The sequence below is a fragment of the Lampetra fluviatilis genome, chromosome 58 (assembly GCF_964198595.1).
Source record: "Lampetra fluviatilis chromosome 58, kcLamFluv1.1, whole genome shotgun sequence".
Taxonomy (NCBI): domain Eukaryota; kingdom Metazoa; phylum Chordata; class Hyperoartia; order Petromyzontiformes; family Petromyzontidae; genus Lampetra; species Lampetra fluviatilis.
Window position 1 is genome coordinate 4,868,913 of NC_136332.1, and position 13,825 is coordinate 4,882,737.

The 13,825-nt window shown below is 48.8% G+C and overlaps 1 protein-coding gene across 1 annotated transcript in view; it reads left to right on the top strand.

Moving 5' to 3' along the window:
• The window catches only part of LOC144950521 (putative E3 ubiquitin-protein ligase MGRN1), a 63,235-nt gene that overhangs the window by 10,822 nt on the left and 38,588 nt on the right, over positions 1-13,825 (top strand). Inside the window, exons 2-4 of the mRNA XM_078880659.1 lie at positions 1,796-1,914; positions 8,669-8,757; positions 11,577-11,723. Coding sequence (XP_078736785.1) covers positions 1,796-1,914; positions 8,669-8,757; positions 11,577-11,723 — 355 coding nt within the window. The remainder of the gene's footprint in view (positions 1-1,795; positions 1,915-8,668; positions 8,758-11,576; positions 11,724-13,825) is intronic.

Below are 13,825 nucleotides of genomic sequence, written 5' to 3' on the forward strand. Positions count from 1 at the left end.
AATCTTAAATAAGTGGTTTACAAGTCTAACTATACTAAAGGTACAAGTCTATCTTCTTGGTTCTTTCGGTCAAGTCACGTAGAATGGAAATGATAAAATAATAAAAAGAAAACAATAACCAAGAAGATGAATCCCTGAAGTCACGAAAGCATTAAATCGAAATAGATACAAGTCTAACTAATACTAAGGAGCTAAAGTATGTAAAAATTGAATAAAATAAAATCTAAAAGATACAATAGCTATAATGTACAATATAAAATTACAAAAATGCAAATCGGGTAACATAGTGCAAATATGGTAGGGTGTCATTGTGCAGATATTGTGTTAAAGTCAGTTTGAGCTTTAAAGTCAGTTTGAGCCTGTTGAAGAGGCCAGCAGCGAATGGGAAGAAGCTGTGTTTGTGGCGTGAGGTTTTGGTTCTGATGGACCGCAGCGTTCTGCCGGAGGGGAGTAGCTGGAACAGAGAGTGTCCAGGGTGAGAGGAATCGGCCACAATCTTCCTCGCTCGCCTCAAGGTCCTCGTGTACAGGTCCTCGAGGGTAGGCAGATTGCAGCCAAATATACAGCAGCAGGCGTCAGGGTCGGGATCGAACCCACCACCTCTTGCATACCAGGCGAGGTAGTCAACATCTCCTAGCCACCGTGATGATGATGAGAGAGAAACGCCGCAAACTCCAAATATACAGCAGCAGGCGTCAGGGTCGGGATCGAACCCACGACCTCTTCCATACCAGGCGAGGTAGTCAACATCTCCTAGCCACCGTGATGATGATGAGAGAGAGAGAGACACGCAAACTCCAAATATACAGCAGCAGGCGTCAGGGGTCGGGATCGAACCCACAACCTCCTGTACACCAGGCGAGGTAGTCAACATCTCTTAGCCACCGTGATGATGATGAGAGAGAGAGAGACACGCAAACTCCAATTATACAGCAGCAGGCGTCAGGGTCGGGATCGAACCCACAACCTCCTGTACACCAGGCGAGGTAGTCAACATCTCTTAGCCACCGTGATGATGATGAGAGAGAGAGAGACACGCAAACTCCAAATATACAGCAGCAGGCGTCAGGGTCGGGATCGAACCCACGACCTCCTGTACACCAGGCGAGGTAGTCAACATCTCCTAGCCACCGTGATGATGATGAGGAGAGAGAGAGACACGCAAACTCCAAATATACAGCAGCAGGCATCAGGGTCGGGATCGAACCCACGACCTCCTGCATACCAGGCGAGGTAGTCAACATCTCCTAGCCGCCGCAGCGACCCACAACAAGGAGGCTCTCCTGCAGTTCCATCCGATTATCCCCGGTCGTGCCCGAGCCGCGGTTCCTGATTACGTTTGAACAAAAACAAAGTGGGAAATAAAAAATTAACCCGTAAAAACAAAGTTTTTCACTCTAAATCCTTTATATGCGTGGCGGCTAGAGTCCTCTCGTCCTCTGGCTTGAGATGGCTGCCACCTATGGGTCAGATGATTGTCTGCCACCATTAAGCAATTGGTAATTAAATATTTTAAGAAATTTCCCTAAACAGTGTTAAATTTTGGAAAAAAAATTTCACGAAAATTAATTGTCACGCACAACGAGTCTGTGTGGAAAATGTCAGCTCGATTGGATCACGGGAAGTGTGTTAAAAAACGACCGAAAGATTTGCACGGTCGTAAGCGCGCACGCAAGCAAGCAAGCGAACTTAATATAAAGGATTTAAAAAAACGTGAAACTAAACGAATGCATTTGCGTGCTTCTGCTGCCCCCCACCCCTTCCACCGCGCCCACCTCCCTGTGTTCCTGTGCAGGAAATTACTTTGCCAGCCACTTCTACATGGGCGGGGAGAAGTTTGAGAGCGGCACGCCGGAGAGCTACCTGTTCGGGGAGAACGCTGACCTCAACTTCCTGGGCAGCCGTCCCGTGCCCGTGAGTCAAGACACCAGCCCCCAACTCTTTGGTTGATAATTGTTTTTGTACCCTTCTATCTGGCAACAAAACTGACACCTTTTTTTTACGAGGAGTCATGTTTGCATAGACCACAATGCCTGCGGTCGTAATGCAAACAAAAGAACATAACTCTGATAATGTATGCACTGTCCTTGAAGTTGATTGGTCCACACCCGAGACAGCTTTTCTTAGAGCCTAGTCTCCATTGGTGTTGGACCAGATAACACCAAAAGGCGTACAACTCAAAGACAACGCACTATCAGAGTATTGAGAGCTCGGGGTAAGAATGTACACTATGAGACATCTCCTTTACCAGTGGCAAAATATAGTGATAGGTTTTTACCCTTTCAACTGGTACAAAAACTGACACCTTTATACAGGGCATCATGTTTGCAATAACCACAACACAAGCAGTCAAAATGCAAACAAAAAGAAGCAACTCTGATGATGATAATGATATGCACTGTCCTTGAAGTTGATTGGTCCACACCCGAGACAGCTTTCCTTAGAGCCTAGTCTCACATGGTGTTGGACCAGATGACGTGGGTTGGACCAGATGACGTCTCACATGGGTTAGCATGAGCACTACAGTAGAACCCAGAGGTGGGACAAAGTCATTGTTATGCAAGTCCAAGTCGAGTCGCAAGTCATCAAATTCATGACTCGAGTCTGACTCGAGTCCAAGTCACATGACTCGAGTCCACATCTCATAGGTGGGACAAAGTCATTGTTATGCAAGTCCAAGTCGAGTCGCAAGTCATCAAATTCATGACTCGAGTCTGACTCGAGTCCAAGTCACATGACTCGAGTCCACATCTCATAGGTGGGACAAAGTCATTGTTATGCAAGTCCAAGTCGAGTCGCAAGTCATCAAATTCATGACTCGAGTCTGACTCGAGTCCAAGTCACATGACTCGAGTCCACATCTCATAGGTGGGACAAAGTCATTGTTATGCAAGTCCAAGTCGAGTCGCAAGTCATCAAATTCATGACTCGAGTCTGACTCGAGTCCAAGTCACATGACTCGAGTCCACACCTCTGGTAGAACCCCTCTTGAACGACGGTAATTGGTTCCACTAAACTGGTTGTTAAGTGTCGATTTAAAGCTTCTTTCGTGACTGCAGGGATTCATCTTCCTGGTTCTTTCGGTAAAGTCACGTAGAATGGAAATAATAAAATTATAAAAATAATATATTTCGATTTAAAGCTTTCGTGACTGCAGGGATTCATCTTCTTGGTTCTTTCGGTAAAGTCACATAGAAGGGAAATAATAAAAATAAAAAAAATATATTTCGATTTAAAGCTTTCGTGACTGCAGGGATTCATCTTCTTGGTTCTTTCGGTAAAGTCACATAGAAGGGAAATAATAAAAATAAAAAAAATATATTTCGATTTAAAGCTTTCGTGACTGCAGGGATTCATCTTCTTGGTTCTTTCGGTAAAGTCACGTAGAATGGAAATAATAAAATAATAAAAATAATATATTTCGATTTAAAGCTTTCGTGACTGCAGGGATTCATCTTCTTGGTTCTTTCGGTAAAGTCACGTAGAAGGGAAATAATAAAATAATAAAAATAATATATTTCGATTTAAAGCTTTCGTGACTGCAGGGATTCATCTTCTTGGTTCTTTCGGTAAAGTCACGTAGAAGGGAAGTTATAAAATAATAAAAATAATATATTTCGATTTAAAGCTTTCGTGACTGCAGGGATTCATCTTCTTGGTTCTTTCGGTAAAGTCACGTAGAAGGGAAATAATGAAATAATAAGAATAATAAAATAATTTATTAATATTGGGTTTTGCTTTTATTAATTCATTATTTCCCTTCTACGTGACTTTCTCTTTATACGTGACTTTACCGAAAGAACCAAGAAGATGAATCCCTGCAGTCACGATATTATGTTTTGCTTTTATTATTTCATTATTTCCCTTCTACGTGACTTTACCGAAAGAACCAAGAAAACCAGCCCAACTCTTGGGTTCTTTCGGTAAAGTGACGTAGAAAGAGAAAATAATCAATTAAATACTAGCATACGACGTTTCGATTGCAACACAAGCAATCATCATCGGGTATAAATGAAATAGAAACACAAATCTAGTATAATTTTCGATTTAAAGCTTTCGTGACTGCAGGAAAGAACCAAGAAGATGAATCCCTGCAGTCACGAAAGCTTTAAATCAAAATTTAACCGCCACTACGGGGTAGGATTCCACAAAACTTTAAGATCTTTCAACAAACTCCGGGATAAGAATGCTCAGCTAATCGAGTCTCTCACCTTTCTGAAGAGATGCTGCGACTCTAAACTTAAATAGACGCTCCAAGCCTGGGGTGTGTCATTCAGACTGTCTTCTCGACAGACCTGTTCTTCACCTGAGGACGGCTGCTTGCGTTGTGGCCGAAACGTGTTGAGAATTGTATTTTATCATGTTTTATTTATATTATTTTATTATTTCCATTCTACGTGACTTTACCGAAAGAACCAAGAAGATGAATCCCTGCAGTCACGAAAGCTTTAAATCGAAATATATTATTTTTAATTTTTACTATTTTATTATTTCCCTTCTACGTGACTTTACCGAAAGAACCAAGAAGATGTTTGTTAAGTGATTTGGTCGTTAGGCGAGTGTAGGAAAAGCACGTCAAAAGCTTCATCCGTTCCGACAGCATGGAAAGCTACCCTTTTATTCACCCAAGAAGCACTTTTAGATTTGAAGCTTTCGTGACTGCAAGGATTCATATTCTTAGGTTTTTTCGGTAAAGTCACGTAGGTAAAAACATTAAAATTAATAAAAGTAAATTAAAAATCACGACGTTTCGGAGGCAACACAAGCTTCCGTCTTCAGGTGGAACCGTCACAGCCACGACAGCTGTATCAAGTAAATGAGAGATTGCAAGAGCTACCACTCCGTATATATAATGGTTGGTGAGGGGGGAAGGGGCAAGTACAGCACACTTTTTATTCATATGGTAAGGTGAGGCTTAAGAGGGTGAGCCTTTGTTATGGTTTGTGACAACTAAACATGGTGAACATGGTAAACATGGTACACCTGTAATAGTTGTCTGTCAAATAATAAATAAGATTGGTCAAATAAGTGTAGTTAAATCTTTTTTTGCATGGTTAATCACATCTTTCCAAAAAAACCTAAGAATAAGAAGCACTTTATTATATTTGTGTAATAAGACTCTTTGAAACGACTTCTGGAATCCGTAATTTTAAAATCCTTTATATTAAGTTCACTTGCTTGCTTGCGCGCTTACGACCGTGCAAATCTTTCGGTCGTTTTTTAACCCACTTCCCGTGATCCAATCGAGCTGACATTTTGCACACAGACTCGTTGTGCGTGACAATTTATTTTCGTGAAAATTTTTTTCCCAAATGTTCCACTCTTTAGGAAAAAAAAAATTCATATTTAATTTAAAATACCAATGTGATAAAAAAATGAAATTCTTACTCAAGAAAAACAGAAATGAATAATAAAATAAAACCCATGCCACGCATATAAAGGATTTATAGTGAAAAACTTTGTTTTTACGGGTTAATTTTTATTCACTTTGGGTTACATCTACTTCACGTTGCTGGTAGACAACGTGACGGCACAGATAGACCGAGAGAGACGCGCGCTGCCACGTGGCAACTCGGAGCCCCGCTCTCCCGTGGCTCCTTCCTCCGTTGTTTCCCGTTCTGACCACGTGTCGTTCCTCTCTACCCCTATTTAATACCCGGGTCACATGGTACGCATCAGCCAATCCTCGTTAGCCTGCGTCGAATCTTCCAGGCTCCCTCGCCAGCTCCCGGGACCACGCCCCTGACTCATCTCCCCATTGGCTGAGGCCAAAGCCAGCAGAACCAATCCTTACAGCTGTCTCCCTTCCATCACGTCAGGGCCACGCCCCCTGACTCATCTCCCCATTGGCTGAGGCCAAAGCCAGCAGAACCAATCCTTATAGCTGTCAACTCTTCATCACGTCAGGGCCACGCCCCCTGACTCATCTCCCCATTGGCTGTAGCCAAAGCCAGCAGAACCAATCCTTATAGCTGTCAACTCTCCATCACGTCAGGGCCACGCCCTCTGACTCATCTCCCCATTGGCTGTGGCCAAAGCCAGCAGAACCAATCCTTACAGCTGTCACCTTTCCATCACGTCAGGGCCACGCCCCTGACTCATCTCCCCATTGGCTGTAGCCAAAGCCAGCAGAACCAATCCTAATAGCTGTCACCTTTCCATCACGTCAGGGCCACGCCCCCTGACTCATCTCCCCATTGGCTGAGGCCAAAGTCAGCAGAACCAATCCTTACAGCTGTCACCTTTCCATCACGTCAGGGCCACGCCCCCTGACTCATCTCCCCGTTGGCTGAGGCCAAAGCCAGCAGAACCAATCCTAATAGCTGTCACCTTTCCATCACGTCAGGGCCACGCCCCCTGACTCATCTCTCCATTGGCTGTGGCCAAAGCCAGCAGAACCAATCCTTACAGCTGTCACCCTTCCATCACGTCAGGGCCACGTCCCCTGACTCATCTCCCCATTGGCTGTGGCCAAAGCCAGCAGAACCAATCCTTACAGCTGTCACCCTTCCATCATGTCAGGGCCACGTCCCCTGACTCATCTCCCCATTGGCTGTGGCCAAAGCCAGCAGAACCAATCCTTACAGCTGTCACCTTTCCATCACGTCAGGGCCACGCCCCCAGGCTTCCCCCCATTGGCTGTAAACCAGGACCGGCAGAGCCAATCACCATGACGAGTTGCGATACGTCAGTGAGCCGGATATACAGTGATACCTCGGTTCACGAACTTAATTCGTGAACTGACTCTGGTCGCGAACCGAATTGGTCGTGAACCGAGGCACATTTTCCCACAGGGTTCAATGTAAATCCGGTTAATCCGTTCTGACCTTTTTTTTTTGGTTTTTGAAGCACAAAAATATGAAACAAATTACAATACACATTAGTACTGTACAGTATAGTAATGTATAAAGAGAGAACACTAACCTTGCTTGAGATGACTTCAGTAAGCACTCAAACGGGTGAACTGTACAACACAGTAAGTACAGTATTGTACAGTACAGTTGTACAGTACTGTATGTGCTAAAAAGCACACCAAAAAGCAAAAAGTCACTGAAAGTGTCTTCACAGTACTCACAGTACTCACAGTACTCACAGTACTTCTTTCTGTGTCTCTTCTTCTCTCCACGATCTTCGTACAGGAAGTCACGACCACGTGACAGCCTGGAAATAGCATTGAAATGGCCGCGGCTCCTGTTCATGAACCGAAGCGGAGTTCGTGAACCGGAGCAGATTGTTATGAACTTTTCTGTTCGTGAACCGAGTTGTTCGTGAACCGAAGCGGAGTTCGTGAACCGGAGCATTTTGTCATGAACTTTTCTGTTGGTGAACCGAGTTGTTCGTGAACCGAAGCGGAGTTCGTGAACCGGAGCATTTTGTTATGAACTTTTCTGTTCGTGAACCGAGTTGTTCGTGAACCGAAGCGGAGTTCGTGAACCGGAGGATTTTGTTATGAACTTTTCTGTTCGTGAACCGAGTTGTTCGTGAACCGAAGCGGAGTTCGTGAACCGGAGCAGATTTTTATGAACTTTTCTGTTCGTGAACCGAGTTGTTTGTGAACCGAAGCGGAGTTCGTGAACCGGAGCATTTTGTCATGAACTTTTCTGTTCGTGAACCGAGTTGTTCGTGAACCGAAGCGGAGTTCGTGAACCGGAGCATTTTGTTATGAACTTTTCTGTTCGTGAACCGAGTTGTTTGTGAACCGAAGCGGAGTTCGTGAACCGGAGCATTTTGTTATGAACTTTTCTGTTCGTGAACCGAGTTGTTCGTGAACCGAAGCGGAGTTCGTGAACCGGAGCAGATTGTTATGAACTTTTCTGTTCGTGAACCGAGTTGTTCGTGAACCGAAGCGGAGTTCGTGAACCGGAGCATTTTGTTATGAACTTTTCTGTTCGTGAACCGAGTTGTTCGTGAACCGAAGCGGAGTTCGTGAACCGGAGCATTTTGTTATGAACTTTTCTGCTCGTGAACCGAGTTGTTCGTGAACCGAAGCGGAGTTCGTGAACCGGAGCATTTTGTTATGAACTTTTCTGTTCGTGAACCGAGTTGTTCGTGAACCGAAGCGGAGTTCGTGAACCGGAGCATTTTGTTATGAACTTTTCTGTTCGTGAACCGAGTTGTTCGTGAACAGAAGCGGAGTTCGTGAACCGGAGCAGATTGTCGTGAACTTTTCTGTTCGTGAACCGAGTTGTTCGTGAACCGAAGCGGAGTTCGTGAACCGGAGCATTTTGTTATGAACTTTTCTGTTCGTGAACCGAGTTGTTTGTGAACCGAAGCGGAGTTCGTGAACCGGAGCATTTTGTTATGAACTTTTCTGTTCGTGAACCGAGTTGTTCGTGAACCGAAGCGGAGTTCGTGAACCGGAGCATTTTGTTATGAACTTTTCTGTTCGTGAACCGAGTTGTTTGTGAACCGAAGCGGAGTTCGTGAACCGGAGCATTTTGTTATGAACTTTTCTGTTCGTGAACCGAGTTGTTCGTGAACCGAAGCGGAGTTCGTGAACCGGAGCATTTTGTTATGAACTTTTCTGTTCGTGAACCGAGTTGTTCGTGAACCGAAGCGGAGTTCGTGAACCGAGGTATCACTGTATTCTCATATTACATTTGCATTTCCTACACTCGCTTAACTGGGCCTTGTCTTTTTGTCGTTTGCGGTTTTGCTCGACGCAAAGTTTCCGTACCCCGCGCCACCTCCAAGTGAGCCGGTGCGAGCGCTCCGGAGCCTCGTCAACATCCGCAAAGACTCGCTGCGTCTGGTCAGGTGAGAGACGGTGTGTGTGTGTGTGGTGTGTGTGGTGTGTGTGTTGTGGTGTGTGTGGTGTGTGTGTGGTGTGTGTGTGGTGTGTGTGTGTGGTGTGTGTGGTGTGTGTGTGGGGTGTGTGTGGAGGTGTGTGTGTGTGGTGTGTGTGTGGTGTGTGTGTGTGTGGTGTGTGTGTGGTGTGTGTGTGTGTGGTGGGTGTGTGTGTGTGTGGTGTGTGTGTGTGTGGTGTGTGTGTGTGTGGTGTGTGTGTGTGTGTGTGTGTGTGTGTGTGTGTGTGTGGTGTGTGTGTGGTGTGTGTGTGGGGTGTGTGGTGTGTGTGTGGTGTGTGTGGTGTGTGGGGTGTGTGTGTGGAGGTGTGTGTGTGTGGTGTGTGTGTGTGTGGTGTGTGTGTGTGTGGTGTGTGTGTGTGTGTGTGTGTGTGTGTGTGGTGTGTGTGTGGGGTGTGTGGTGTGTGTGTGGTGTGTGTGGTGTGTGGGGTGTGTGTGTGGAGGTGTGTGTGTGTGGTGTGTGTGTGGTGAGCCGGTGCGAGCGCTCCGGAGCCTCGTCAACATCCGCAAAGACTCGCTGCGGCTGGTCAGGTGAGAGACCGTGTGGTGTGTGTGTGGTGTGTGTGTGTGGTGTGTGTGTGTGTGGTGTGTGTGTGGTGTGTGGTGTGTGTGGTGTGTGTGTGGTGTGTGTGTGTGTGGTGTGTGTGTGTGTGGTGTGTGTGTGTGTGGTGTGTGTGTGGTGTGTGTGGTGTGTGTGTGTGGTGTGTGTGTGTGGTGTGTGTGTGGTGTGTGTGGTGTGTGTGTGGTGTGTGTGTGTGTGGTGTGTGTGTGGTGTGTGTGTGGTGTGTGTGTGGTGAGCCGGTGCGAGCACTCCGGAGCCTCGTCAACATCCGCAAAGACTCGCTGCGTCTGGTCAGGTGAGAGACCGTGCGTGGTGTGTGTGGTGTGTGTGTTGTGGTGTGTGTGTGTGGGGTGTGTGGTGTGTGTGTGTTGTGTGGTGTGTGTGTGTGGTGTGTGTGTGGTGTGTGTGTGGTGTGTGTGTGTTGTGTGGTGTGTGTGTGGTGTGTGTGTGGTGTGTGTGTGTGTGTGTGGTGTGTGTGTGGGTGTGGTGTGTGGTGTGTGTTGTGTGTGTAGTGTGTGGTGTGTGTGTGGTGTGTGTGTTGTGTTGTGTGTGGTGTGTGTGTGTGTGTGGAGTGTGTGTGTGGAGTGTGTGTGTGGAGTGTGTGTGTGTGGTGTGTGTGTGTGGTGTGTGTGTGCGTGGTGTGTGTGTGGTGTGTGTATGGATGTGGTGTGTGTGTGGTGTGTGTGTGGTGTGTGTGTGTGTGGTGTGTGTGTGTGGTGTGTGTGTGTGTGTGTGTGTGTGTGTGTGGTGTGTGTGTGGTGTGTGTGGTGTGTGTGTGGTGTGTGTGTGTGGTGTGTGTGTGGTGTGTGTGTGGTGAGCCGGTGCGAGCACTCCGGAGCCTCGTCAACATCCGCAAAGACTCGCTGCGTCTGGTCAGGTGAGAGACCGTGCGTGGTGTGTGTGGTGTGTGTGTTGTGGTGTGTGTGTGTGTGGGGTGTGTGTGGGGTGTGTGGTGTGTGTGTGTGTGTGTGGTGTGTGTGTGGTGTGTGTGTTGTGTGGTGTGTGTGTGTGTAGTGTGTGTTGTGGTGTGTGTGGGGTGTGTGTGTGCATATGGTGTGTATGGTGTGTGTGTGTGGATATGGTCTGTGTGGGTGGAGGGGAGTGGAGTGAGATGAGAGGGGAGAGGTAGGGGAGTGCGTGGAGGGGAGTAGAGTGAGATGAGAAGGGAGAGGTAGGAGAGTGCGTGGAGGGGAGTGGAGTGAGATGAGAGGGGAGAGGCAGGAGAGAGCGTGGAGGGGAGTGGAGTGAGATGAGAGGGGAGAGGCAGGAGAGTGCGTGGAGGGGAGTGGAGTGAGATGAGAAGGGAGAGGCAGGAGAGTGCGTGGAGGGGAGTGGAGTGAGATGAGAGGGGAGAGGCAGGAGAGTGAGTGGAGGGGAGTGGAGTGAGATGAGAGGGGAGAGGCAGGAGAGTGCGTGGAGAGGAGTGGAGTGAGATGAGAGGGGAGAGGCAGGAGAGTGCGTGGAGGGGAGTAGAGTGAGATGAGAAGGGAGAGGTAGGAGAGTGCGTGGAGGGGAGTGGAGTGAGATGAGAGGGGAGATGCAGGAGAGTGAGTGGAGGGGAGTAGAGTGAGATGAGAAGGGAGAGGCAGGAGAGTGAGTGGAGGGGAGTAGAGTGAGATGAGAGGGGAGACGTAGGAGAGCGAGTGGATGTGAGCAGGGTGAGATACGAGGGGATAAACAAAGCAATTGCAATAAACCTCAACCCCGTGGGTGTCTCTTAAAGTACCGGAGGAGGCTCCAGCCGATCTTAACGGCAAGTCGCAGAGCAAAGGTTGATGGTTAATCATTCGCACGGGCGAGTCAGTGGCGGGGGTTTATTAACTCTTTCACATTGCCAGACATTTGCAAGTTGCAGGGTTGGTGTCCCGTTCACCGCTGAATCTGGGAACGCGCAAGCGGCCCGTTGCTAATTTCATTTAGAGAGGCATAGTAGCGCCGCTGTTTTTAAAGAGCGAGTGAGTGGATGAGCGAGTGAGTGAGCGAGTAATAGAGTGAACGAGTGACTGAGCGAGCGAGTGATTGAGTGAGCGAGTGATTGAGTGAGCGAGTGATTGAGTGAGCGAGTGATTGAGTGAGCGAGTGATTGAGCGAGCGAGTGATTGAGTGAGCGAGTGATTGATTTATCGAGCGAGTGATTGAGTGATCGAGCGAGTGATTGAGTGAGCGAGGGAGCGAGCGAGCCCAGCGCTGTTCATCACCTCGCCCTGCAGGTGCAGCGAGGAGGTGAAGCCTGACGATGGGGAGGGGAGGAGCACGCGAGTACGGTACAACGTGGAGTTCACCTTCGACAGCGACGCGCGTGTGCAGCTGTGCATCTTCTACCAGGCGACAGAGGGGATGCACGCAGGAGCCATGCGGTGCGCAGAGGGCCCGGCACACAGACTCGCACGGAGACACACAGACTCGCACGGAGACCCACAGACTCGCACGGAGACACACAGACTCGCACAGATACACACAGACTCGCACACAGACTCACACACAGACTCGCACACAGACACGCACAGAGACACACAGACTCGCACGGAGACCCACAGACACACAGACACACACACAGACATGCACGGAGACACACAGACACACACGGAGTCCCACAAACACACAGACTCGCACAGAGACACACAGACTCGCACAGAGACCCACAGACTCGCACAGAAACACACAGACTCGCACAGAGACACACAGACTCGCACAGAGACACACAGACACACACAGAGACCCACAGACACACACACAGACTCGCACGGAGACACACAGACTCGCACAGAGACCCACAGACTCGCACAGAGACACACAGACTCGCACGGAGACACACAGACTCGCACAGAGACACACAGACTCGCACAGAGACACACAGACACACCCAGAGACCCACAGACTCGCACAGAGACACACAGACTCGCACAGAGACACACAGACTCGCACGGAGACACACAGACACGCACAGAGACACACAGACACACACGGAGGCACACAGACTCGCACAGAGACACACAGACTCGCACGGAGACACACAGACTCGCACAGAGACACACAGACTCGCACAGAGACACACAGACTCGCACGGAGACACACAGACACACACAGACACACACAGAGACACACAGACACACACAGAGACACACAGACTCGCACAGAGACACACAGACTCGCACAGAGGCCCACAGACTCGCACAGAGACACACAGACTCGCACGGAGACCCACAGACACACACGGAGACCCACAGACCCACAGACTCGCACAGAGACCCACAGACACACAGACCCACAGACTCCCACAGAGACCCACAGACTCCCACAGAGACCCACAGACTCCCACAGAGACCCACAGACACACACGGAGACACACAGACCCACAGACTCGCACAGAGACCCACAGACTCGCACAGAGACACACAGACTCGCACGGAGACCCACAGACACACACGGAGACCCACAGACCCACAGACTCGCACAGAGACCCACAGACACACAGACCCACAGACTCCCACAGAGACCCACAGACTCCCACAGAGACCCACAGACTCCCACGGAGACCCACAGACACACACGGAGACACACAGACCCACAGACTCGCACAGAGACCCACAGACTCGCACAGAGACCCACAGACTCGCACAGAGACCCACAGACTCGCACAGAGACCCACAGACTCGCACAGAGACCCACAGACTCGCACAGAGACCCACAGACTCGCACAGAGACCCACAGACTCGCACAGAGACCCACAGACTCGCACAGAGACCCGCAGACTCGCACAGAGACCCGCAGACTCGCACAGAGACCCGCAGACTCGCACAGAGACCCGCAGACTCGCACAGAGACCCACAGACTCGCACAGAGACCCACAGACTCGCACAGAGACCCACAGACTCGCACAGAGACCCTTAGCCTCAAACAGAGATACATAGACCCACATAGAGGCCATGGGCTCACAGAGACATACAGACTCACACAGAGACCCACAGACTCGCACAGAGACCCACAGACTCGCACACAAACCCACATACTCGCACAGAGACCCACAGACTCGCACAGAGCTCCACAGACTCGCACAGAGACTCACAGATTTATACAGAGACACACATACTCTCATGGATACCCACAGACTCGGAGACCCATAGCCTCAAACAGAGAATCGTAGATTTACATAGAGACCCATAGACTCACGCAGAGATACCCACACATAGAGACCCATAGACGCACGGAGCCATCTATATACGAACATCAGATCCACAGATCCACAACAGACTCACTTTGGAGCCACAGGCTCACATAGGTGGGACCCAAAGAAGCACACAGAAGGCCCGTGCACTCGGGAGAGACAACGGGGAACAAGTATAACCCGTAAAAACAAAGTATTTCACTATAAATCCTTTATATGCGTGGCGGCTAGAATCCTCTCGTCCTCTGGCTTGAGATGGCTGCCACCTATGGGTCAGATGATTGCATTGCACCA